This window comes from Oncorhynchus kisutch, linkage group LG17 (assembly GCF_002021735.2).
Source record: "Oncorhynchus kisutch isolate 150728-3 linkage group LG17, Okis_V2, whole genome shotgun sequence".
NCBI lineage: Eukaryota > Metazoa > Chordata > Actinopteri > Salmoniformes > Salmonidae > Oncorhynchus > Oncorhynchus kisutch.
In genome coordinates this window covers 86,318,155-86,345,480 of record NC_034190.2, presented here as the reverse complement: position 1 = coordinate 86,345,480, position 27,326 = coordinate 86,318,155, and the positions used below count along the sequence as shown (strand labels likewise).

General features: G+C 48.9%; 1 protein-coding gene across 1 annotated transcript in view; it reads right to left on the bottom strand.

Annotated features, from left to right (window-relative positions):
- plxnb3 (plexin B3) overlaps positions 1 to 27,326 on the bottom strand; it is a 204,966-nt gene that overhangs the window by 64,229 nt on the left and 113,411 nt on the right. The window contains exons 4-15 of the mRNA XM_031793361.1: positions 26,724 to 26,903; positions 19,584 to 19,712; positions 17,940 to 18,040; positions 17,394 to 17,586; positions 14,895 to 15,054; positions 10,339 to 10,447; positions 8,699 to 8,810; positions 6,220 to 6,348; positions 5,980 to 6,096; positions 4,441 to 4,531; positions 2,727 to 2,899; positions 620 to 771 (exon numbers count right to left, since the gene is read on the bottom strand). Of these exons, the coding sequence (XP_031649221.1) occupies positions 620 to 771; positions 2,727 to 2,899; positions 4,441 to 4,531; positions 5,980 to 6,096; positions 6,220 to 6,348; positions 8,699 to 8,810; positions 10,339 to 10,447; positions 14,895 to 15,054; positions 17,394 to 17,586; positions 17,940 to 18,040; positions 19,584 to 19,712; positions 26,724 to 26,903 (1,646 nt within the window). The remainder of the gene's footprint in view (positions 1 to 619; positions 772 to 2,726; positions 2,900 to 4,440; positions 4,532 to 5,979; positions 6,097 to 6,219; positions 6,349 to 8,698; positions 8,811 to 10,338; positions 10,448 to 14,894; positions 15,055 to 17,393; positions 17,587 to 17,939; positions 18,041 to 19,583; positions 19,713 to 26,723; positions 26,904 to 27,326) is intronic.

The window sequence follows — 27,326 nt, the reverse complement described above, 5'->3', positions numbered from 1 at the left end:
CGGCGTAAGCTCACAACTATTAAAGGAAGAATCAATGTAACACAAAAGCTAGCTAATCATGCTAACTATTTAGCTAACATTTAGCCAGCAAACTTAATTATATCTATGGGCTGTATGCGATTATGGAGAGTGAATTACATTGTTTCTTTGTCATCTTGCTAGCTAATTATCTAGCTGTGGTCATCTGGCTAGTACCAACTAGGGCTTTCAACAACAATAGCAGAATAGCCGCAGCTAGATAGCTAGCTAACATTGGCTATCTAGACCAGAGCTCTCCAACCCTGTTCCTGGAGAGCTACCATCCTGTAGGTTTTCGTTTCAATCCCAGTTGTAGATTCAGCTTTTCAACCAGCTAATCATTAGAATCAGGTGCACTAGATTAGAGTTGGAAGGAAAACCTACTGGATGGTAGCTCTCCAGGAACAGGGCTAGAGAACTCTGATCATAAAGGAACAAACAGGGACATGCAAAATGCCACCTTCTGGTTTGGTTATTATAACAAGACTGAGTGGGTGACGACTTCAAGGTCTTTGCTGTGCGAACACAAAAAGAGACTGACTGTGGACACCCTGTGTTCAGAGCTAAACCGTTAGACAATCCTACCCCCTGTGTGATTTACCTGGTAGAGATGAGGTATCCATGGGGCTGAGGCAGACAGCTGACACCAGCTACAGTCACCCCTCCCTGGATGTCCTGGTAGTGCATCCCCAGGTTAGACCCATGGATGGTCACCAGCACACCCCCTTCCACCGGACCACTCACTGGCTGGATCTGACAGGGACAGATAGGGCTTTAAATGGATCTGATAGGGACAGAGAGGGGTTTAAATGGATCTGATAGGGACAGAGAGGGGTTTAAAAGGATCTGATAGGGACAGAGAGGGGTTTAAATGGATCTGACAGGGACAGAGAGGGGTTTAAATGGATCTGACAGGGACAGAGAGGGGTTTAAATGGATCTGACAGGGACAGAGAGGGGTTTAAATGGATCTGACAGGGACAGAGAGGGGTTTAAATGGATCTGACAGGGACAGAGAGGGGTTTAAATGGATCTGATAGGGACAGAGAGGGGTTTAAATGGATCTGACAGGGACAGAGAGGGGTTTAAATGGATCTGATAGGGACAGAGAGGGGTTTAAATGGATCTGACAGGGACAGAGAGGGGTTTAAATGGATCTGACAGGGACAGAGAGGGGTTTAAATGGATCTGACAGGGACAGAGAGGGGTTTAAATGGATCTCAGCCTCCAGTATTTATGCTGCAGTAGTTTATGTGTCGGGGGGCTGGGGTCAGTTTGTTATATCTGGAGTACTTCTCCTGTCCTATTCGGTGTCCTGTGTGAATCTAAGTGTGCGTTCTCTAATTCTCTCCTTCTCTCTTTCTTTCTCTCTCTCGGAGGACCTGAGCCCTAGGACCATGCCCCAGGACTACCTGACATGTGACTCCTTGCTGTCCCCAGTCCACCTGGCCATGCTGCTGTTCCAGTTTCAACTGACCTGAGCCCTAGGACCATGCCCCAGGACTACCTGACATGATGACTCCTTGCTGTCCCCAGTCTACCTGGCCATGCTGCTGCTCCAGTTTCAACTTCCACCTGACTGTGCTGCTGCTCTAGTTTCAACTGTTCTGCCTTATTATTATTCGACCATGCTGGTCATTTATGAACATTGAACATCTTGACCATGTTCTGTTATAATCTCCACCCGGCACAGCCAGAAGAGGACTGGCCACCCCACATAGCCTGGTTCCTCTCTAGGTTTCTTCCTAGGTATTGGCCTTTCTAGGGAGTTTTTCCTAGCCACCGTGCTTCTCCACCTGCATTGCTTGCTGTTTGGGGTTTTAGGCTGGGTTTCTGTACAGCACTTTGAGATATCAGCTGATGTACGAAGGGCTATATAAATAAATTTGATTTGATTTGATCTGATAGGGACAGAGAGGGGTTTAAACACATCCTGGTCACATTAACACATGCTGGTCATATTAACACATCCTATAGTCACATCCTGGTCATATTAACACATCCTGGTCACATTAACACATCCTATAGACACATCCTGGGCATGGACCAGCTAAATATTTTGCGTCCCTGTCTTGGAAAAGTGTGCACAGTTTATCAGGGGGCGACATATGTGGTTGGAGGTGCGTCTTGGTCAGGCTAGCTCAGGAAATGCCAGCCTCGTCAATCTGCCACCCTAGTGATCCTGCCTAATGGACGGGCCGGCCACCCTAGTGATCCTGCCTAATGGACGGCCCTGCCACCCTAGTGATCCTGCCTAATGGACGGCCCTGCCACCCTAGTGATCCTGCCTAATGGATGGCCCTGCCACCCTAGTGATCCTGCCTAATGGATGGCCTTGCCACCCTAGTGATCCTGCCTAATGGACGGGCCGGCCACCCTAGTGATCCTGCCTAATGGACGGGCCGGCCCGGTCTCTCATTCTGAGCATCGTTACGCACCCAATGCATACATGTATGGGTCCAGTACATTTCTGGAATGCATTTGGTTCCAGTACATTTCTAGAATGCATTTGGGTCCAGTACATTTGTAGAATGCATTTGGGTCCAGTACATTTGTAGAATGCATTTGGTTCCAGTACATTTCTAGAATGCATTTGGTTCCAGTACATTTCTAGAATGCATTTGGTTCCAGTACATTTCTAGAATACATATGGTTCCAGTACAGGCATGCGTCTTCTGGCCCAGGTGAGCTGGTATGTATGTAACCTACCTGTATGATGTGAGGCGGAGGGCAGGCGTCTTCTGGCCCAGGTGAGCTGGTACAGGACAGGTGGTAGGCACAGCCAGGTGACTCTCCTCCACACCAGACACAGCCATAATCTGATGGCACCGCTCTGCACTGGCTACAGTCAGACTGGCCCACTGAACAGTCATATAGTTGCACTGTGGACAACACAACTGGTCATTTAGCTGCACTGTGGACAACACAACACAACAGGTCATTTAGCTGCACTGTGGACAACACAACTGGTCATATAGCTGCACTGTGGACAACACAACTGGTCATTTAGCTGCACTGTGGACAACACAACTGGTCATATAGCTGCACTGTGGACAACACAACTGGTCATTTAGCTGCACTGTGGACAACACAACTGGTCATTTAGCTGCACTGTGGACAACACAACTGGTCATATAGCTGCACTGTGGACAACACAACACAACTGGTCATTTAGCTGCACTGTGGACAACACAACTGGTCATTTAGCTGCACTGTGGACAACACAACTGGTCATTTAGCTGCACTGTGGACAACACAACACAACAGGTCATTTAGCTGCACTGTGGACAACACAACTGGTCATTTAGCTGCACTGTGGACAACACAACTGGTCATATAGCTGCACTGTGGACAACACAACTGGTCATTTAGCTGCACTGTGGACAACACAACTGGTCATTTAGCTGCACTGTGGACAACACAACTGGTCATATAGCTGCACTGTGGACAACACAACACAACTGGTCATTTAGCTGCACTGTGGACAACACAACTGGTCATTTAGCTGCACTGTGGACAACACAACTGGTCATTTAGCTGCACTGTGGACAACACAACACAACAGGTCATTTAGCTGCACTGTGGACAACACAACAGGTCATTTAGCTGCACTGTGGACAACACAACACAACAGGTCATTTAGCTGCACTGTGGACAACACAACTGGTCATTTAGCTGCACTGTGGACAACACAACTGGTCATATAGTTGCACTGTGGACAACACAACAGGTCATATAGTTGCACTGTGGACAACACAACAGGTCATATAGCTGCACTGTGCGATGCTCCATTATTAGTGTACAAGAACGTAAAAGTCCTTTTATTGTCTTCTAAGAGTTGGTGAATATGTTCCTCATTCTGAAGGGACCCTAAACTTAACCCCTACCTTAACCCCTAACCCTACCTTAACCCCTACCTTAACCCCTAACAACTACCTTAACCCTTAACCCCTACCTTAACCCCTAACCCCTACCTTAACACACAACCTTAACCCCTAACCCCTACCTTAACCCACAACCTTAACCCCTAACCTTACCCCCTACCTTAACCCATAACATCAACCTCAACCCCTAACCTCAACCCCTAACCTCAACCCTAGCCCCTAACCTTAGCCCCTAACCTTAGCCCCTAACCTTAGCCCCTAACCTTAGCCCCTAACCTTAGCCCCTAACCTTAGCCCCTAACCTTAGCCCCTAACCTTAGCCCCTAACCTTAGCCCCTAACCTTAGCCCCTAACCTTAGCCCCTAACCTTAGCCCCTAACCTTAGCCCCTAACCTTAGCCCCTAACCTTAGCCCCTAACCCTAACCTTAGCCCCTAACCCTAACCTTAGCCCCTAACCCTAACACTAACCTTAGCCCCTAACCATAGCCCCTAACCCCTAACCTTTACCCGAACCTTATTCTGAATACATTAGACTTACGTCTGAGATTGGGTGCAGAGTCGATTTGATGGGAGCCTCTCTGTAGATAGATGGGAGCTGAATATTCCAACTGGTTAACTGGGTACTGGAACTGGAAGAGGAGGGGAGAGAGGAGAGGAGAGAGGAGGGGAGAGGAGAGGAGAGAGAAGGGGAGAGAGGAGAGAGGAGGGGAGAGAGGAGAGAGGAAGGGAGAGAGGAGGGGAAAGAGGAGAGGAGTGGAGGGGAGACAGGACGGGAGGGGAGAGGAGAAAGGAGGGGAAAGAGGAGGGGAGGGGAGAAAGGAGGGGAGAGAGGAGGGGAGGGGAGGGGAGAAAGGAGGGGAGAGAGGAGGGGAAATAGGAGAGGAGAGAGGAGGGGAAGGAGGAGGGGAAAGAGGAGGGGAAGGAGGAGGGGAAAGAGGAGGGGAGGGGATCGAGGAAGCGAAGCGAGGAGAGGAAGAGAGGAGAAGAGGAGAGCACTCATTCTAGTTATGACTGTCACCTCAGTAAGGCACAATAATACCGTGTGCATATAAAGAAACCGGTAGATATTTTGTTTGTTGTGTACATGAATCTGAATATCTTTTCTATGGGGTTGTGAATACCTCGTGGGCAGAGCAGGTGAAGGTATGTCTATGGGGTTTGTTAATACCTCGTGGGCAGAGCAGGTGAAGGTGTGTCTATGGGGTTGTGAATACCTCGTGGTCAGAGCAGGTGAAGGTGTGTCTATGGGGTTTGTGAATACCTCGTGGGCGGTGAAGGTGTGTCTATGCGGTTGAGAATACCTCGTGGGCAGAGCAGGTGAAGGTGTGTCTATGGGGTTGTGAATACCTTGTGGGCGGTGAAGGTGTGTCTATGGGGTTGTGAATACCTCGTGGGCAGAGCAGGTGAAGGTGTGTCTATGGGGTTTGTGAATACCTCGTGGTCAGAGCAGGTGAAGGTGTGTCTATGGGGTTTGTGAATACCTCGTGGGCGGTGAAGGTGTGTCTATGCGGTTGAGAATACCTCGTGGGCAGAGCAGGTGAAGGTGTGTCTATGGGGTTGTGAATACCTTGTGGGCGGTGAAGGTGTGTCTATGGGGTTGTGAATACCTCGTGGGCAGAGCAGGTGAAGGTGTGTCTATGGGGTTTGTGAATACCTCGTGATCAGAGCAGGTGAAGGTGTGTCTATTGGGTTTGTGAATACCTCGTGGGCAGAGCAGGTGAAGGTGTGTCTATTGGGTTTGTGAATACCTCGTGGGCAGAGCAGGTGAAGGTGTGTCTATGGGGTTTGTGAATACCTTGTGGGCAGAGCAGGTGAATGTGTGTCTATGGTGTTTGTGAATAACTCGTGGGCAGAGCAGGTGAAGGTGTATCTATGGGGTTTGTGAATACCTAGTGGGCAGAGCAGGTGAAGGTGTGTCTATTGGGGTTGTGAATACCTTGTGGGCAGAGCAGGTGAAGGTGTGTCTATGGGGTTTGTGAATACCTTGTGGGCAGAGCAGGTGAAGGTGTGTCTATGGGGTTTGTGAATACCTTGTGGGCAGAGCAGGTGAAGGTGTGTCTATGGGGTTTGTGAATACCTTGTGGGCAGAGCAGGTGAAGGTGTACGTCATGTTTTCCGGATCTTTCTCCAGAGTGGCGTTCAGTTTAAGCTCCTCCTCTTCCACAACCACGACACACACATACTGCTCCTCCCTCTGACAACATGATAAAGCATCAATGTAAACATTTTTTTAAGGACAAAGGATTTTAATCAACTGTGCAGATGTTTGTAATCATTATCTATACTACATTTCTAGGAAACTACTGAGTCCAATCACCTGAAACATGTCAAGGTTCCTGCCCAGTAGGGTCAGAGGGGACAGGAAGCCCATGGGGACCAGAGGAGAGCTCTGTAGAGCCCACACACAGGGACAAGATTCTGGACCCCGCGGCTCCAACTGCTCCTCCTAGTGGCCGGAGAGGGAAGCACACATACCAAACATTATATTACAGCCGAAAACAAAGAACGCATCCCAGACGGCATCCTACTTCCTTTATAGTGCACTACTTCCAACCAGGGCCCTATGGGAATAGGGAATAGGGAGCCAGTTGGGACAAAAAACTAAAAAAAGTTTGGCATGACTGAAAATGGATAGAAGAGGCTGTGAAACATCAATCCATTTTCAAGAGTGGAGAGGACAGTGTTACCTGGGGCAGGTGGATAGGGTGTGTTACCAGTGAGCTGTGAATAATGTAGTGTTGTCACCATACCAGAATGTTGACTTTAATACCGATACCAGGTTAGGTATCACAATACTCGTTATAACATCACAATAATCGATTGCCGTAGTATCGTTTTGGTATCGATTATTGTGATGTTATAACGAGTATTAAAGTCAACATTCTGGTATGGTGACAACACTACATTATACACAGCTCACTGAAATCATTTATTTGAATGGTAAATCTGTATTGATAAATTGGGTAAATCAAGAGGTTGCCTAGGCCTATCTACAATACCATAATGCCTCATAACTTCATCACCGGGCTCAAAGCCCTGGGTCTGAACTCCTCCCTGTGCTACTGGAACTTCCTGACGGGCCACCCCCAGGAGGTGAAGGTCCGCCCCCAGCAGGTGAAGGTCCGCCCCCAGCAGGTGAAGGTCCGCCCCCAGGAGGTGAAGGTCCGCCCCCAGGAGGTGAAGGTCCGCCCCCAGGTGGTGAAGATCCGCCCCACAGAAGGGGAAGGTCCGCCCCCAGGTTGTGAAGGTCCGCCCCCAGGAGGTGAAGGTCCTCCCCAGGTGGTGAAGGTCCGCCCCCATGTGGTGAAGGTCCGCCCCCAGGAGATGAAGGTCCGCCCCCAGAAGGGGAAGGTCCGCCCCCAGGTGGTGAAGGTCCGCCCCCAGGAGATGAAGGTCCTCCCCAGGTGGTGAAAGTCCGCCCCCAGAAGGGGAAGGTCCGCCCCCAGGTGGTGAAGGTCCGCCCCCAGCAGGTGAAGGTCCGCCCCCAGCAGGTGAAGGTCCGCCCCCAGGAGGTGAAGGTCCGCCCCCAGGAGGTGAAGGTCCGCCCCCAGGAGGTGAAGGTCCGCCCCCAGGTGGTGAAGGTCCGCCCCCAGGTGGTGAAGGTCCGCCCCCAGGTGGGGAAGGTCCGCCCCCAGGAGATGAAGGTCCTCCCCAGGTGGTGAAGGTCCGCCCCCAGAAGGGGAAGGTCCGCCCCCAGGTGGTGAAGGTCCGCCCCCAGGAGGTGAAGGTCCTCCCCAGGTGGTGAAGGTCCGCCCCCGGGAGGTGAAGGTCCGCCCCCAGGAGGTGAAGGCCCGCCCCCAGGAGGTGAAGGTCCGCCCCCAGGAGGTGAAGGTCCGCCCCCAGGAGGTGAAGGTCCACCCCCAGGTGGTGAAGGTCCGCCCCCATGTGGTGAAGGTCCGCCCCCAGGAGGTGAAGGCCCGCCCCCAGGAGGTGAAGGTCCGCCCCCTGGAGGTGAAGGTCCGCCCCCAGGTGGTGAAGGTCCGCCCCCAGGTGGTGAAGGTCCATTACCTCCTTGTTTACCCGTTATTCACTTTTTCTACCCTTTTTTCATGTGCTATGGTTGAGTTGGGGTTGAGTTGGGGTTGAGTTGGGGTTGAGTTGGGGTTGAGTTGGGGTTGAGTTGGGGTTGAGTTGGGGTTGAGTTAGGGTTGAGTTAGGGTTGAGTTAGGATTGAGTTAGGATTGAGTAAAGGTTGAGTTAGGGTTGAGTAAAGGTTGAGTTAGAGTTGAGTAAAGGTTGAGTTTTTGGTTGAGTTAGGGTTGAGTAAAGGTTGTGTTGGGGTTGAGTTAGGGTTGAGTAAAGGCTGAGTTAGGGTTGAGTAAAGGTTGAGTTAGGGTTGAGTTAGGGTTGAGTAAAGGTTGAGTTAGGGTTGAGTAAAGGTTGAGTTAGGGTTGAGTAAGGGTTGAGTAAAGGTTGAGTTAGGGTTGAGTAAAGGTTGAGTTAGGGTTGAGTAAAGGCTGAGTTAGGGTTGAGTTAGGATTGAGTTAGGGTTGAGTAAAGGTTGAGTTAGGGTTGAGTTAGGGTTGAGTAAAGGTTGAGTTAGGGTTGAGTAAAGGTTGAGTTAGGGTTGAGTTAGGGTTGAGTAAAGGTTGTGTTGGGGTTGAGTTAGGGTTGAGTAAAGGCCGAGTTAGGGTTGAGTAAAGGTTGAGTTAGGGTTGAGTAAGGGTTGAGTAAAGGTTGAGTAAATGTTGAGTTAGGATGGGGTAAAGGTTGAGTTAGGGTTGAGTAAAGGCTGAGTTAGGTTTGAGTAAAGGCTGAGTTAGGGTTGAGTAAAGGTTGAGTAAAGGTTGTCTTACCAGTGAGTTGTGTATGGTGTGCTGCCTGGGACAGCTGTTGTTGGTGTGGGTACACAGCCCACCCAGGACACACCAGCTACAAGGCCACACACTGCCCACACACGCCATACACCTAGAATACAGACAGAGCTTGTGTGACTGTGTGTGTGTGTGTGTGACTGTGTGTGTGTGTGTGTGTGACTGTGTGTGTGTGTGACTGTGACTGTGTGTGTGTGACTGTGACTGTGCGTGTGTGACTGTGTGTGTGTGTGTGACTGTGTGTGTGTGTGTGACTGTGTGTGTGTGTGTGTGTGACTGTATGTGTGTGTGTGTGACTGTATGTGTGTGTGTATGTGACTGTGCGTGTGTGTGTGTGTGTGTGTGTGTGACTGTGGGTGTGTGTGACTGTGTGTGTGTGTGTGACTGTGGGTGTGTGTGACTGTGTGTGTGTGTGTGACTGTGGGTGTGTGTGACTGTGGGTGTGTGTGACTGTGGGTGTGTGTGACTGTGGGTGTGTGTGACTGTGTGTGTGTGACTGTGTGTGTGTGTGTGTGTGTGTGTGTGTGTGTGTGTGTGACTGTGGGTGTGTGTGACTGTGTGTGTGACTGTGGGTGTGTGTGACTGTGGGTGTGTGTGACTGTGTGCGTGTGTGTGACTGTGTGTGTGTGTGTGACTGTGTGTGTGTGTGTGTGTGTGTGTGTGTGTGTGTGTGTGTGTGTGTGTGTGTGTGTGTGTGTGTGTGTGTGTGTGTGTGACTGTGTGCGTGTGACTGTGTGCGTGTGTGACTGTGTGCGTGTGTGACTGTGTGCGTGTGTGACTGTGTGCGTGTGTGACTGTGTGCGTGTGTGACTGTGTGCGTGTGTGACTGTGTGCGTGTGTGACTGTGTGACTGTGTGACTGTGTGACTGTGTGACTGTGTGACTGTGTGCGCGTGTGACTGTGTGCGTGTAGCGTTTCCCCTAGGATTTTTTAAATCAGCGGTGGCAGAGTTAAGGGGGCGTGGCCAAAGCTAATTCCAATGTCATTCTACACATTAAGACCATGAGTTATGCCTCGTCCTTATGCTGCCTGACTGCCTCAAACATTATAACTCAATCAAATGGGGGTTCCATGACATGACGTTTTCGGTTTTGGTGGTTAGTTCTCAAAGATGATATTTATTAAAACGTATTACAGCTCCACCTCTATACTTATATCTGGTTTTAGATAACATCCTTTACCATCCCGCCACTGCTAAATGACTATAGAGGAAACACTGACATGTCTCTGTGTGTGTAGGGTGTGTACGGTGTGTGTGTGTGTACGGTGTGTGTGTGTACGGTGTGTGTGTGTTCGGTGTGTGTGTGTGTACGGTGTGTGTGTGTGTACGGTGTGTGTGTGTGTACGGTGTGTGTGTGTGTACGGTGTGTGTGTGTGTACGGTGTGTGTGTGTGTGTGTACGGTGTGTACGGTGTGTGTGTGTGTACGGTGTGTGTGTGTGTGTACGGTGTGTGTGTACGGTGTGTGTGTGTGTACGGTGTGTGTGTGTGTGTGTGTACGGTGTGTATGTGTACGGTGTGTACCGTGTGTATGTGTGTGTGTGTGTACGGTGTGTGTGTGTGTGTGTGTGTGTACGGTGTGTGTGTGTGTGTGTGTGTGTACGGTGTGTGAGTATCTCTTACGGAGATGTGGTGTTGAGTCGCCCCACAGCTCGACAGTCGTAGAAGATGATGTCACTGCTAGAGATGGCCACGTCTCTGAACATCACAGATACACGTAGGGACACGTGGTCTACAGACAGACAGAGACAGACAGAGACAGACAGTACAGACAGACAGACAGACAGACAGACAGACAGACAGAGACAGACAGAGACAGACAGAGACAGACAGAGACAGACATACAGACAGAGACAGACAGACAGACAGAGACAGACAGACAGACAGACAGACAGACAGACAGACAGACAGACAGAGACAGACAGACAGACAGACAGACAGAGACAGACAGACAGACAGACAGAGACAGACAGACAGACAGACAGACAGACAGACAGAGACAGACAGACAGACAGACAGACAGACAGACAGACAGACAGACAGACAGAGACAGACAGAGACAGACAGACAGACAGACAGACAGACAGAGACAGACAGACAGACACAGAGAGAGACATATATACATACAGACAGACAGACAAACAGAACAGACAGACAGACAGAGACCAAGAGACAGACAGACAGACACAGAGAGACAGAGAGACAGACAGTACAGACAGACAGTACAGATAGTACAGACAGTACAGACAGACAGTACAGATAGTACAGACAGACAGGAGAGACCATAAAGATATATTAGGATACATAATAATACCAGTACTACATACAGTACATAGCAAACATCACAGAGACAGGTGGTTCTTCTGGAAGGTTCTCCCATCTCCACAGAGGAACTATTGTCACAGGTTGTCCTTCTGGAAGGTTCTCCCATCTCCACAGAGGAACTCTTGTTACAGGTTGTCCTTCTGGAAGGTTCTCCCATCTCCACAGAGGAACTCTTGTTACAGGTGGTTCTTCTGGAAGGTTCTCCCATCTCCACAGAGGAACTCTTGTTACAGGTTGTCCTTCTGGAAGGTTCTCCCATCTCCACAGAGGAACTCTTGTTACAGGTTGTCCTTCTGAAAGCTTCTCCCATCTCCACAGAGGAACTCTTGTTACAGGTTGTCCTTCTGGAAGGTTCTCCCATCTCCACAGAGGAACTCTTGTTACAGGTTGTCCTTTTGGAAGGTTCTCCCATCTCCACAGAGGAACTCTTGTTACAGGTTGTCTTTCTGGAAGGTTCTCCCATCTCCACAGAGGAACTCTTGTTACAGGTTGTCCTTCTGGAAGGTTCTCCCATCTCCACAGAGGAACTCTTGTTACAGGTTGTCCTTCTGGAAGGTTCTCCCATCTCCACAGAGGAACTCTTGTTACAGGTTGTCCTTCTGGAAGGTTCTCCCATTTCCACAGAGGAACTCTTGTTACAGGTTGTCCTTCTGGAAGGTTCTCCCATCTCCACAGAGGAACTCTTGTTACAGGTTGTTCTTCTGGAAGGTTCTCCCATCTCCACAGAGGAACTATAGATCTCATCACAGACACAGGTTGTCCTTCTGGAAGGTTCTCCCATCTCCACAGAGGAACTCTTGTTACAGGTTGTCCTTCTGGAAGGTTCTCCCATCTCCACAGAGGAACTCTTGTTACAGGTTGTCCTTCTGGAAGGTTCTCCCATCTCCACAGAGGAACTCTTGTTACAGGTTGTCCTTCTGGAAGGTTCTCCCATCTCCACAGAGGAACTCTTGTTACAGGTTGTCCTTCTGGAAGGTTCTCCCATCTCCACAGAGGAACTCTTGTTACAGGTTGTCCTTCTGGAAGGTTCTCCCATCTCCACAGAGGAACTCTTGTTACAGGTTGTCCTTCTGGAAGGTTCTCCCATCTCCACAGAGGAACTCTTGTTACAGGTTGTCCTTCTGGAAGGTTCTCCCATCTCCACAGAGGAACTCTTGTTACAGGTTGTCCTTCTGGAAGGTTCTCCCATCTCCACAGAGGAACTCTTGTTACAGGTTGTCCTTCTGGAAGGTTCTCCCATCTCCACAGAGGAACTCTTGTTACAGGTTGTCCTTCTGGAAGGTTCTCCCATCTCCACAGAGGAACTCTTGTTACAGGTTGTCATGTACCTTTTTGAATAGTCCTGCTGAATAGTCCAGAACAGGACACACGCATGTCTGATACGGTTTGGAATACGTAGCATAATCAATATCTTTGAGTGGTTTTTGTTCTTCCTATAATTCCCCCAAGAGCTCTACTTGCTGAGTCGGCCAGGACAGATGTTCTGTTTTGAAAGGTAATATGTTCATCAATTAAAAGACCCACATATTTATAATTGCTAGTAAACTCAAGAAGGTCTCGTCTATCTCCTCACGGTATAATAACTGTCTTGTCTGTATCTCCTCAAGGTATAATAACTGTTGAGGAGGTCTTGTCTGTATCTCCTCACGGTATAATAACTGTTGAGGAGGTCTTGTCTGTATCTCCTCACGGTATAATAGCTGTTGAGGAGGTCTTGTCTGTATCTCCTCACGGTATAATAACTGTTGAGGAGGTCTTGTCTGTATCTCCTCACGGTATAATAACTGTTGAGGAGGTCTTGTCTGTATCTCCTCACGGTATAATAGCTGTTGAGGAGGTCTTGTCTGTATCTCCTCACGGTATAATAACTGTTGAGGAGGTCTTGTCTGTATCTCCTCACGGTATAATAACTGTTGAGGAGGTCTTGTCTGTATCTCCTCACGGTATAATAACTGTTGAGGAGGTCTTGTCTGTATCTCCTCACGGTATAATAACTGTTGAGGAGGTCTTGTCTGTATCTCCTCACGGTATAATAACTGTTGAGGAGGTCTTGTCTGTATCTCCTCACGGTATAATAACTGTTGAGGAGGTCTTGTCTGTATCTCCTCAAGGTATAATAGCTGTTGAGGAGGTCTTGTCTGTATCTCCTCAAGGTATAATAACTGTTGAGGAGGTCTTGTCTGTATCTCCTCAAGGTATAATAACTGTTGAGGAGGTCTTGTCTGTATCTCCTCACGGTATAATAACTGTTGAGGAGGTCTTGTCTGTATCTCCTCACGGTATAATAACTGTTGAGGAGGTCTTGTCTGTATCTCCTCACGGTATAATAACTGTTGAGGAGGTCTTGTCTGTATCTCCTCAAGGTATAATAACTGTTGAGGAGGTCTTGTCTGTATCTCCTCACGGTATAATAACTGTTGAGGAGGTCTTGTCTGTATCTCCTCACGGTATAATAACTGTTGAGGAGGTCTTGTCTGTATCTCCTCACGGTATAATAACTGTTGAGGAGGTCTTGTCTGTATCTCCTCACGCTATAATAACTGTCTTGTCTGTATCTCCTCACGGTATAATAGCTGTTGAGGAGGTCTTGTCTGTATCTCCTCACGGTATAATAACTGTTGAGGAGGTCTTGTCTGTATCTCCTCAAGGTATAATAACTGTTGAGGAGGTCTTGTCTGTATCTCCTCAAGGTATAATAACTGTTGAGGAGGTCTTGTCTGTATCTCCTCAAGGTATAATAACTGTTGAGGAGGTCTTGTCTGTATCTCCTCACGGTATAATAACTGTTGAGGAGGTCTTGTCTGTATCTCCTCACGGTATAATAACTGTTGAGGAGGTCTTGTCTGTATCTCCTCAAGGTATAATAACTGTTGAGGAGGTCTTGTCTGTATCTCCTCACGGTATAATAACTGTTGAGGAGGTCTTGTCTGTATCTCCTCACGGTATAATAGCTGTTGAGGAGGTCTTGTCTGTATCTCCTCACGGTATAATAGCTGTTGAGGAGGTCTTGTCTGTATCTCCTCACGGTATAATAACTGTTGAGGAGGTCTTGTCTGTATCTCCTCACGGTATAATAGCTGTTGAGGAGGTCTTGTCTGTATCTCCTCACGCTATAATAACTGTCTTGTCTGTATCTCCTCACGGTATAATAGCTGTTGAGGAGGTCTTGTCTGTATCTCCTCACGGTATAATAGCTGTTGAGGAGGTCTTGTCTGTATCTCCTCACGGTATAATAGCTGTTGAGGAGGTCTTGTCTAACTGCCCTCTCTGATATCTCCGTTTGAAAGGACAGTCTTTTATTAAACACATGCTGTGTTTTTTCCTTCGATTCTTTCCTACAATGTTCTCTCGTATTCCCATCTTTACAATGTAAAAAATAAGTAGTCAGCCTTACGCAGAGCTGGATAGGTCCCTTAACTCATAATTTCAATAAGGCTTGTTCAGCTTGTAAACATTACTGCACGTGGAGGTGTATTCTTTATTCACATCATTTTTTTACAGAATATAGAATATCACTAAATGTTTCATACCACACAGGAGTTTGCTCAGAGTCAAAAACCGGCGTCTAGGATTTGATACCAGTAACCCTCCCTCTGGTTGCCAGTTCACATCCCACCAGATTTTTCCAGTCAGACACAGGATTCGAACTGGCAACCCTCCCGCTGCTGGCTCATCTCGCTAACCGCTAGGCTACCTGCCGCCCCGGTTATTTCTCAATTAGATTAATTTGGATAAATTATCAATTAATTACAATGATTAAATGATCCATTAATTAAATAATTATGAATACAAATCTCATAAATACAGATAATTTTTATATATATAAAAAATGTTAAATAAAAAGGGCAACCTACCACTTCCTGGTGGGCTGGGTGGGAGGAGCTCAGGCAGGGGTGATTGACAGGTGATGGTGGTTCCCTTGACGATGGCTGGCTGAGGGGGGAGGGTTCCAAAGGAGCAGGAAAGAGACTCCTCCTCTGTCAGGGTGGGCAGCTGGGCCACTGTTAGAGACACCTGGGACAGAGATCTATATATTATATTATATATATATTTTATATATAAGGTTTATTGGGACAGATAGAAAGAGAGTGGGGGAGGGACATACAGGTGTGGAGGGATAAATAAACACTATTACTGCAGGACCAGCCCAGGCATGACCCCCTAGACATTACCCACTACACATTACCCCCTAGACATTACCCACTACACATTACCCCCTAGACATTACCCACTACACATTACCCCCTAGACATGACCCCCTAGACATAACCCCCTAAACCAGCCCATACATTACCCACTAGACATGACCCCCTAGACATAACCCCCTAAACCAGCCCATACATTACCCCCTAGACATTACCCCCTAGACATGACCCCCTAGACATGACCCCCTAGACATTACCCACTACACATTACCCCCTAGACATTACCCACTACACATTACCCCCTAGACATGACCCCCTAGACATAACCCCCTAAACCAGCCCATACATTACCCACTAGACATAACCCCCTAAACCAGCCCATACATTACCCACTAGGCATGACCCCCTAAACCAGCCCATACATTACCCCCTAGACATTAACCCCTAGACATGACCCCCTAGACATAACCCCCTAAACCAGCCCATACATTACCCCCTAGACATGACCCCCTAGACATGACCCCCTAGACATAATCCCCTAAACCAGCCCATACATTACCCACTAGACATTACCCCCTAAACCAGCCCATATATTACCCAATAGACATTACCCCCTAGACCAGCCCCAGACATTACCCCCAGACATTACCCTCTAGACCAGCCCATACATTACCCCCCTAGACCAGCCCAGACATTACCCTCTAGACCAGCCCAGACATTACCCCCATAGATCAGCCCCAGACATGACCCCCAGACATTACCCTCTAGACCAGCCCATACATTACCCCCATAGACCAGCCCAGACATTACCCTCTAGACCAGCCAAGACATTACCCCCAGGCATCACCCTCTAGAACAGCCCAGACATTACCCTCTAGAACAGCCCAGCCATTACCCTCTAGAACAGCCCAGCATTACCCCCAGACATTACCCTCTAGAACAGCCCATCCATTACCCTCTAGAACAGCCCAGCCATTACCCCCATACATTACCCTCTAGAACAGTCCATACATTACCCTCTAGACCAGCCCAGACATTACCCCCTAGACCAGCCCAGACATTACCCTCTAGAACAGCCCAGCCATTACCCTCTAGAACAGCCCAGACATTACCCCCAGACATTACCCTCTAGAACTGCCCAGACATTACCCTCTAGACCAGCCCAGACATTGCCCCCTAGACATTACCCCCTAGACCAGCCCTGACATTACCCCCAGACATTACCCTCTAGACCAGCCCAGACAATACCCCCTAGACCAGCCCTGACATTACCCCCATACATTACCCTCTAGAACAGCCCAGACACCTCCACTGAGTTACTCCACCAAGTCTCCTCCCACAGATCTGTCACACAATGTTTCTAGATATACTATACTGTTGAAGATCTGTAACCCACCTGAGACATTACCCTCAGACATTACCCTCTAGACCAGCCCAGACATCACCCTCTAGAACAGCCCAGACATTACCCTCTAGAACAGCCCAGCCATTACCCTCTAGAACAGCCCAGCATTACCCCCAGACATTACCCTCTAGAACAGCCCATCCATTACCCTCTAGAACAGCCCAGCCATTACCCCCATACATTACCCTCTAGAACAGTCCATACATTACCCTCTAGACCAGCCCAGACATTACCCCCTAGACCAGCCCAGACATTACCCTCTAGAACAGCCCAGCCATTACCCTCTAGAACAGCCCAGACATTACCCCCAGACATTACCCTCTAGAACTGCCCAGACATTACCCTCTAGACCAGCCCAGACATTGCCCCCTAGACATTACCCCCTAGACCAGCCCTGACATTACCCCCAGACATTACCCTCTAGACCAGCCCAGACAATACCCCCTAGACCAGCCCTGACATTACCCCCATACATTACCCTCTAGAACAGCCCAGACACCTCCACTGAGTTACTCCACCAAGTCTCCTCCCACAGATCTGTCACACAATGTTTCTAGATATACTATACTGTTGAAGATCTGTAACCCACCTGAGACATTACCCTCAGACATTACCCTCTAGACCAGCCCAGACATTACCCTCTAGACCAGCCCAGACATTACCCCCTAGACCAGCCCAGACATTACCCCCTAGACCAGCCCAGACATTACCCCCTAGACCAGCCCAGACATTACCCACTAGACCAGCCCAGACATTACCCACTAGACATTACCCCCTAGACATTACCCCCTAGACCAGCCCACCTGAGTCGCCTCCTCTCTGCTCTGGATGGCAGGCTTTAGGCTCTGGACAGTTACACACTGGTTGGCAGGCTGGTCGGCAGGCTGGTCGGCAGGCTGGTCGGCAGGCTGGTCGGCAGGCTGGTTGGCAGGCTGGTAGCTCCACAGCCAGTGGTTGGCTTGGCCCTCACGACTACACTCCAGTCGACGAGTGCATCTGTATCAGCGGTATAAACACAGGTTAACTTGGAAACGTGTGACAGAGGAAACGGAGGTATAAACACAGGTTAACATGGAAACGCAGGAACTAATGGGGATCCATAATAAATCCCAGGAAGAGTAGCTGCTGCCTTGGCAGGAACTAATGGGATCTATAATAAACCCCAGGAAGAGTAGCTGCTGCCTTGGCAGGAACTAGTGGGGATCCATAATAAACCCCAGGAAGAGTAGCTGCTGCCTTGGCAGGAACTAATGGGGATCCTTAATAAACCCCAGGAAGAGTAGCTGCTGCCTTGGCAGGAACTAATGGGTATCCATAATAAACCTAGGAAGAGTGTCAGTGTACAGTACCTTCCCTCCAGGACACACCAGCCACAGTAAGGATCTCTGACAGACAGACAGGACTGGCAGTCAGGCTGCTGTTCACACTGAGATACAGACACCTTGGACACCTGAGAGAGAGAGAGAGAGTTAGAGAGAGAGAGAGAGAGAGAGAAAAGAGAGAGTGAGGGAGACAGAAAGAGGGGGAAAGAGAGAGGGGGGGTGAGAGAGAGAAAGAAAGAGAGGGAGAGAGAGGGAAGGGGGAGAGAGTGAGAGAGTGGGGGGAGAAAGAGGGGAGGAGGGGGAGAGAGATGGTGGAGAGAGAGAGAAAGGGGGAGGGGGAAGGCAGAGAGAGGGGGGGAGAAAGAGGGGGGGAAGGGGGAGAGAGAGATGGTGGAGAGAGAGAGTAGAGAGGGGGAGAGAGAGACATAGAGAGGGGGAGAGAGAGGGGGAGAGAGAGACAGAGAGATTTATGGTGGAGAGAGAGAGAAAGAGAAAGGGGGAGGGGGAAGGGGGAGAGAGAGGGGAGGGGGGAGAGAGCGAGAGAGTGGGAGAGGGGGGAGAAAGAGGGGGGGAAGGGGGAGAGAGAGATGGAGTAGAGAGAGATGGTGGAAAGAGAGGGGAGGGGGGAGAGAGAGAGAGAGACATCAGGTATATTATCCACATGGATAAGGGGTTTGAGTCTAGGGGTAGTGTTTAGGGGTTAGTGTCTAGCGGTAGTGTTTAGGGGTTAGGGTCTAGGGGTAGTGGTTAGGGGTAGTGGCTAGGAGTAGTGGCTAGGGGTTAGGGTCTAGGGGTAGTGGCTAGGGGTTAGAGTCTAGGGGTAGTGGATAGGGGTTAGGGTCTAGGGGTTAGGGGTAGTGTTTAGGGGTTAGGGTCTAGGGATTAGGTGTAGTGTTTAGGGGATAGGGTCTAGGGGTAGTGGATAGGGGTTAGGGTCTAGGGGTTAGGGGTAGTGTTTAGGGGTTAGGGTCTAGGGATTAGGGGTAGTGTTTAGGGGATAGGGTCTAGGGGTAGTGGCTAGGGGTTAGGGGTAGTGTTTAGGGGTTATGGTCTAGGGATTAGGGGTAGTGTTTAGGGGATAGGGTCTAGGGGTAGTGGCTAGGGGTTAGGGGTAGTGGCTAGTGGTTAGGGTCTAGGGGTAGTGGCTAGAGGTTAGAGTCTAGGGGTAGTGGCTAGGGGTTAGAGTCTAGGGGTAGTGGCTAGGGTCTAGGGGTAGTGGTTTGGGGTTAGAGTCTAGGGGTAGTGTTTAGGGGTTAGGGCCTAGGGTTAGAGTCTAGGGGTAGTGGCTAGGGGTTAGGGGTAGTGGCTAAGAGTTAGAGTCTAGGGGTAGTGGCTAGGGGTAGTGGCTAGGGGTAGTGGCTAGGGGTAGTGGCTACGGGTTAGGAGTAGTGGCTAGGAGTAGTGGCTAGGAGTAGTGGCTAGGGGTTAGGGTCTAGGGGTAGTGGCTACGGGTTAGGAGTAGTGGCTAGGAGTAGTGGCTAGGAGTAGTGGCTAGGGGTTAGGGTCTAGGGGTAGTGGCTAGGGGTTAGGGTCTAGGGGTAGTGGCTAGGGGTTAGGGGTAGTGGCTAGGGGTTAGGGTCTAGGGGTTAGGGTCTAGGGGTAGTGGCTAGGGGTTAAAGTCTAGGGGTAGTGGCTAGGGCTTAGGCTCTAGGGGAAGTGGCTAGGTGTTACCTTGCCATCAGTGAGGACGTAGACATTCTGTCCAGACTGGTCCAGTAGTAGGTCAGCGTTGACTGGCCTGTCCTGGTCCACCAATACACTCTGATACAATGTCCCTGTTGTGTCAGGCTCGATAAATACCTGACCGCACAGAGAAGATTAAGTGCACATTATTTATGGTTTGTCGGCAAGAGAGTGTAAACAGATCTGGGAACAGGCTAGTGCCATACACACAGTGTCAGAGTTGTGGACTCGAGTTTGGCTTGAGTCACTCATTTGACTTTGACTTGAGACTGATGACTTGAAATGATCTGGCCAGGTGTTTTGTCTCATTTTGTGGCACAGTCTCTCAGTAGATTACTAAGCATGCAGCCAGACACAGTAGCTACAGCATTTTGCCCTTGCATAAAAAAATAGGCTAGTGAAACGCACACCTCTGATTGGACCAGCAAACTGTCAATCAGCAGAGGTTAGGTGAGCTAGCGAACAGATTGGTGATTTTCTGTACAGCTATAGGATCGGGTGCAGCGCAAACGTCAAATTGTAGGGAGAGAGGATGGCCATAATAAATATGCAGCTCCAAAAGAAATTGTCGATCGGTAATATTAAGTTTACTTTGAAAGCTCACCAGCAATGGGCATCAAACAACGATTACTAGCACAGGACTACTGGTCTTTTGGTATGTCAATTGCTAGAAATGTATCATTAACTTATGAAGCTTGCGTCTGTTCATTGACTACAGCTCAGCGTTCAACACCATAGTGCCCTCAAAGCTCATCACTAAGCTAAGGACCCTGGGACTAAACACCTCCCTCTGCAACTGGTTCCTGGACTTCCTGACAGGACACCCCCCAGGTGGTGAGGGAAGGCAACAAACCAACGCTGATCCTCAACACGGGGGGCCCCTCAGGGGTGTGTGCCTGTTCACCCAGGACTGCGTGGCTCCTCACGACTCCAACACCATAATTATGTTTGACAAAGTTACGACGGTGGTAGGCTTCATCACCGACAACGACAAGACGACCTATCGGGAGGAGGTCAGATACCTGGCAGTGTGGTGCCAGGATAACAACCTCTCCCTCAACGTGATCAAGACAAAAGAGCTGATCGTGGACTACAGGAAACAGAGTGCCGAGCACGCCCCCATCCACATCAACGGTTCTGTAGTGGAGCGGGTTGAGAGCTTCAAGTTCCTCAGAGTCAACATCACTAAGGACCTATTGTGGTCCAAACTAGTGTTACCACAATACCAGGATATTGACTTGGATACCAACACAATACCAGGATATTGACTTGGATACCAAAACAATACCAGGATATTGACTTGGATACCAAAACAATACCAGGATATTGACTTGGATACCAACACAATACCAGGATATTGACTTGGATACCAACACAATACCAGGATATTGACTTGGATACCAAAACAATACCAGGATATTGACTTGGATACCAACACAATACCAGGATATTGACTTGGATACCAAAACAATACCAGGATATTGACTTGGATACCAACACAATACCAGGATATTGACTTGGATACCAAGGGGGAAAAAGGAGTATCAACTCAGCCCAGACTCCCAGTGGTTCCTCAGGACAGACTCCCAGTGGTTCCTCAGGACAGACTCCCAGTGGTTCCTCAGGACAGACTAGAGTCAGTATGAGAGGGGAGATAACATGATGCAGTCCAGACTCCCAGTGGTTCCTCGGGACAGACTAGAGTCAGTATGAGATGGGAGATAACATGATACAGTCCAGACTCCCAGTGGTTCCTCGGGACAGACTAGAGTTAGTATGAGAGAGGAGATAACAACTCAGCCCAGACACCCAGTGGTTCCTCAGTCCAGACTCCCAGTGGTTCCTCGGGACAGACTAGAGTCAGTATGAGATGGGAGATAACATGATACAGTCCAGACTCCCAGTGGTTCCTCGGGACAGACTAGAGTTAGTATGAGAGAGGAGATAACAACTCAGCCCAGACACCCAGTGGTTCCTCAGTCCAGACTCCCAGTGGTTCCTCAGGACAGACTAGAGTCAGTATGAGATGGGAGATAACATGATACAGTCCAGACTCCCAGTGGTTCCTCGGGACAGACTAGAGTCAGTATGAGAGAGGAGATAACATGTCAATCAGTAGATGACGATAGACTTCATCCTATCTCAATCAGTAGATGACGATAGACTTCATCCTATCTCAATCAGTAGATGACGATAGACTTCATCCTATCTCAATCAGTAGATGACGAGACTTCATCCTATCTCAATCAGTAGATGACGATAGACTTCATCCTATCTCAATCAGTAGATGACGATAGACTTCATCCTATCTCAATCAGTAGATGACGATAGACTTCATCCTATCTCAATCAGTAGATGACGATAGACTTCATCCTATCTCAATCAGTAGATGACGATAGACTTCATCCTATCTCAATCAGTAGATGACGTGAGACACATTTAACAGAAAATGAACAGAGCATCCTTGATGAAAACCTGCTCCAGAGCAGGTCATGACCTCAGATTGGCGCAAAGGTTCACCTTCCAACAGCACAATGAACCGAAGCACATGTTTGGTTCCCTGTGTTGTCAACTAGAAATTTGGGAGAATGTGACATATATGGTAGCCTAATCTGGGGTGGCAGGTAGCCTAGTGGTTAGAGTGTAGAGGTGGCAGGTAGCCTAGTGGTTAGAGTGTAGGGGCGGCAGGTAGCCTAGTGGTTAGAGTGTAGGGGGGGCAGGTAGCCTAGTGGTTAGAGTGTAGGGGATGCAGGTAACCTAGTGGTTAGAGTCTAGGGGAGGCAAGTAGCCTAGTGGTTAGAGTGTAGGGGCGGCAGGTAGCCTAGTGGTTAGAGTGTAGGGGGGGCAGGTAGCCTAGTGGTTAGAGGGTAGGGGAGGCAGGTAGCCTAGTGGTTAGAGGGTAGGGGAGGCAGGTAGCCTAGTGGTTAGAGGGTAGGGGAGGCAAGTAGCCTAGTGGTTAGAGTGTAGGGGAGGCAAGTAGCCTAGTGGTTAGAGTGTAGGGGAGGCAGGCAGCCTAGTGGTTAGAGTGTAGGAGGAGGCAGGTAGCCTAGTGGTTAGAGTGTAGGGGATGCAGGTAACCTAGTGGTTAGAGTCTAGGGGAGGCAAGTAGCCTAGTGGTTAGAGTGTAGGGGCGGCAGGTAGCCTAGTGGTTAGAGTGTAGGGGGGGCAGGTAGCCTAGTGGTTAGAGGGTAGGGGAGGCAGGTAGCCTAGTGGTTAGAGGGTAGGGGAGGCAGGTAGCCTAGTGGTTAGAGGGTAGGGGCGGCAGGTAGCCTAGTGGTTAGAGGGTAGGGGAGGCAGGTAGCCTAGTGGTTAGAGTGTAGGGGATGCAGGTAACCTAGTGGTTAGAGTGTAGGGGCGGCAGGTAGCCTAGTGGTTAGAGTGTAGGGGAGGCAGGTAGCCTAGTGGTTAGAGTGTAGGGGAGGCAGGTAGCCTAGTGGTTAGAGTGTAGTGGATGCAGGTAACCTAGTGGTTAGAGTGTAGGGGCGGCAGGTAGCCTAGTGGTTAGAGTGTAGTGGGGGCAGGTAGCCTAGTGGTTAGAGTGTAGGGGAGGCAGGTAGCCTAGTGGTTAGAGGGTAGGGGAGGCAGGTAGCCTAGTGGTTAGAGGGTAGGGGCGGCAGGTAGCCTAGTGGTTAGAGTGTAGGGGAGGCAGGTAGCCTAGTGGTTAGAGTGTAGGGGAGGCAGGTAGCCTAGTGGTTAGAGTGTAGGGGAGGCAGGTAGACTAGTGGTTAGAGCATTGGGCCAGTAACCGAAAGGTTGCTAGATGGAATCCCCGAGCTGACAAGGTAAAAATCTGTCGTTCTGACCCTGAACAAGGCAGTTAACCCACTGATCCTAGACCAGTTAACCCACTGATCCTAGACCAGTTAACCCAGATTAGGCTACCATATATGTCACATTCTCCCAAATTTCTAGTTGACAACACAGGGAACCAAACATGTGCTTCGGTTCATTGTGCTGTTGGAAGGTGAACCTTTGCGCCTGAGGTCATAACCTGCTTCAGTTAACCCACTGTTCCTAGACCAGTTAACCCACTGTTCCTAGACCAGTTAACCCACTGATCCTAGACCAGTTAACCCACTGTTCCTAGACCAGTTAACCCACTGATCCTAGACCAGTTAACCCACTGATCCTAGACCAGTTAACCCACTGATCCTAGACCAGTTAACCCACTGATCCTAGACCAGTTAACCCACTGTTCCTAGACCAGTTAACCCACTGATCCTAGACCAGTTAACCCACTGATCCCCTGAACAAGGCAGTTAACCCACTGATCCCCTGAACAAGGCAGTTAACCCACTGATCCTAGACCAGTTAACCCACTGATCCTAGACCAGTTAACCCACTGATCCCCTGAACAAGGCAGTTAACCCACTGATCCTAGACCAGTTAACCCACTGATCCTAGACCAGTTAACCCACTGATCCTAGGTCGTCATTGAAAATAACAATGTATTTATTTATTTTGTAGTCAAGGTATGTGGTGCTTATTTCGGCCTGCAGAGGGATCCGCTAGCCTGCCTAATCAGTGAGTCAAAAACAACTGAAGAGAGAAGCACCAGATAATCCAATTATTTTAAACCTTATCTTCACGGTGAGCGAGTTCTATAAAGCATCGATAAGGAACACCAAGTTAAGCGAAGTGATGTTGATGACCTGTTTTGTTTTCACCATTCAAGCCTCATTTAAAATATATATATATATATCATTTTTTTCCCAGACTCCATCTCTTCCAGGATTCTTATTTTTTTTACTCCTACGTACCTGGAACAGACCGTTTGTAAGGACCTTAAAATAAGAATGATGAACATGAGATAAAATGATAATTAAAACCCTTTTTTTATCAATAGATGTTTTAGTATGTTGGCTATTTAGAATTGTACAAGAGTAACCTCGTCAGTTGAATGAGAGAGAGCCAACTGAAAACTGTACTGAAGAGAGAAGCATCAGATTAACTATTTATTCTCAACCTTATCAACGGGCTGATGTTGGTACAGGTTAGACTCCCTTAACAGGGTACTAGACCCAGGCTATATCACCATACCCTATCCAGGTCCCAAGGTTTAACAGGGTACTAGACCCAGGCTATATCACCATACCCTATCCAGGTCCCAAGGTTTAACAGGGTACTAGACCCAGGCTATATCACCATACCCTATCCAGGTCCCAAGGTTTAACAGGTTACTAGACCCAGGCCATATCGCCATACCCTATCCAGGTCCCAAGGTTTAGCAGACCCAGGCTAGACCCAGGCTATATCACCATACCCTATCCAGGTCCCAAGGTTTAACAGGGTACTAGACCTGGGCTATATCCTCATACCCTATCCAGGTCCCAATGTTTAACAGGGTACTAGACCCAGGCTATATCACCATACCCTATCCAGGTCCCAAGGTTTAGCAGACCCAGGCTAGACCCAGGCCATTTCACCATACCCTATCCAGGTCCCAAGGTTTAACAGGGTACTAGACCTGGGCTATATCCTCATACCCTATCCAGGTCCCAATGTTTAACAGGGTACTAGACCCAGGCTATATCACCATACCCTATCCAGGTCCCAAGGTTTAGCAGACCCAGGCTAGACCCAGGCCATTTCACCATACCCTATCCAGGTCCCAAGGTTTAACAGGGTACTAGACCTGGGCTATATCACCATACCCTATCCAGGTCCCAAGGTTTAGCAGACCCAGGCTAGACCCAGGCCATATCACCATACCCTATCCAGGTCCCAAGGTTTAGCAGTGTTTTCGTGTTTCACAATTCCTGCTGCCAGTATAAAACCAGGGTCTTTTTTTCTCCATTGTCTTCTCGTGGTACATTTAAACTCCTAAATTTATAGTTTTAAGAATTTTTCAAATAGCTAGCTGATGTGGACTTTGGTATTGTTTGTAGCTTTTCTAGATAGATAGATAGATAGATAGATAGATAGATAGATAGATAGATAGATAGATAGATAGATAGAGAGACAGAGAGAGCATTTCATTGTGGGTTTTGTAGTTGAGCTCTGCAGATTTCCACAACAAACTTACTATAAAGACGAAACGTTAAAAAAAACTGTTCACAGCATATATTGCTATCCCATATCATCGATATTTAACAAAGTCAAAAATATTAACTATTCCTTTGAGTGTTCTTGTGTCTCTGTGGTTACTCCTATCACAGTGTGTGTGTGTGATTAGGGAATGTCTTGTTAATGTGTGTGCTTGTGCGTGTGTGTGTGTGTGTGCGATTTAGGGAGTGTCTCGTGTCTTTTTAGTGTGTTAAGGAGGGGAGGGTATTTAAGATGAGGAACAGCAGTCAGCTCTCGGCAACATGGAGCTGGTTTCATCCATAATTAACATTAGCAACATGTTTCATGTTAATGACCGTCCGTCCGTCCGTCCGTCCGTCTGTCCGTCTGTCCGTCTAGCTGTCTAGCTGTCTAGCTGTCTGTCTGTCTGTCTGTCTGTCTGTCTAGCTGTCTAGCTGTCTAGCTGTCTAGCTGTCTAGCTGTCTAGCTGTGGGTACAGGGTTCATGCAGCCATCCCTCCTTGTCCCCCAGCAGAGCGACGGTGCCCGTGCGTATAGCCAACCGTGCGTATAGCCTACCGTGCATATAGCCAACCTTACTCCCGTGCGTATAGCCTACCTTACCTCCGTGCGTATAGCCTACCGTGCATATAGCCTACCTTACCTCCGTGCGTATAGCCTACCTTACCTCCGTGCGTATAGCCTACCGTGTATATAGCCTACCGTGCATATAGCCAACCTTACGCCCGTGCGTATAGCCTACCTTACCTCCGTGCGTATAGCCTACCGTGCGTATAGCCTACCGTGCATATAGCCAACCTTACGCCCGTGCGTATAGCCTACCTTACCTCCGTGCGTATAGCCTACCTTACTCCCGTGCGTATAGCCTACCTTACGCCCGTGCGTATAGCCTACCTTACCTCCGTGCATATAGCCTACCTTACTCCCGTGCGTATAGCCTACCGTGCATATAGCCAACCTTACGCCCGTGCGTATAGCCTACCTTACGCCCGTGTGTATAGCCTACCTTACTCCCGTGCGTATAGCCTACCTTACGCCCGTGTGTATAGCCTACCTTACGCCCGTGCGTATAGCCTACCTTACTCCCGTGCGTATAGCCTACCTTATGCAGCCAGCCCTTCTTGTCCCCCAGCAGGGCGATGGTGTGGCCGGCCTCGGTAGCGGTGGTGACAGCGGTGAGCTGGGTTTCCCTGGTCAGAGAGGGGGTGGCTGACAGGGGAACCGCAGAGGCGATGGGGCTGGGGGTGTGTTCCCCTCCACATGGGTACTCCTTTAACGAATCCTAGAGAAAAGAAGGGTCAGAGGTGATTGGTTGATTGATTGTAATATAGAAAAAGCCACTTCAGCCGGAGACAACATTACAATAAGTTCTTATTCTTGTGTGGTAGCACTGTTTCAGCCTACTTGTTATGCAGTATAACAGTGTTTAGTCTACTTGTTATGCAGTATAACAGTGTTTAGCCTACTTGTTATGCAGTATAAGTGTTTAACCTACTTGTTACGCAGTATAACAGTGTTTAGCCTACTTGTTATGCAGTATAAGTGTTTAGCCTACTTGTTATGCAGTATAAGTGTTTAGCCTACTTGTTACGCAGTATAACAGTGTTTTTTACCTACTTGTTATGCAGTATAACAGTGTTTCAGCCTACTTAACCCTTACCTACCCTAAACCTTATCCCCTACCCTAAACCCTAACCTTAACCTA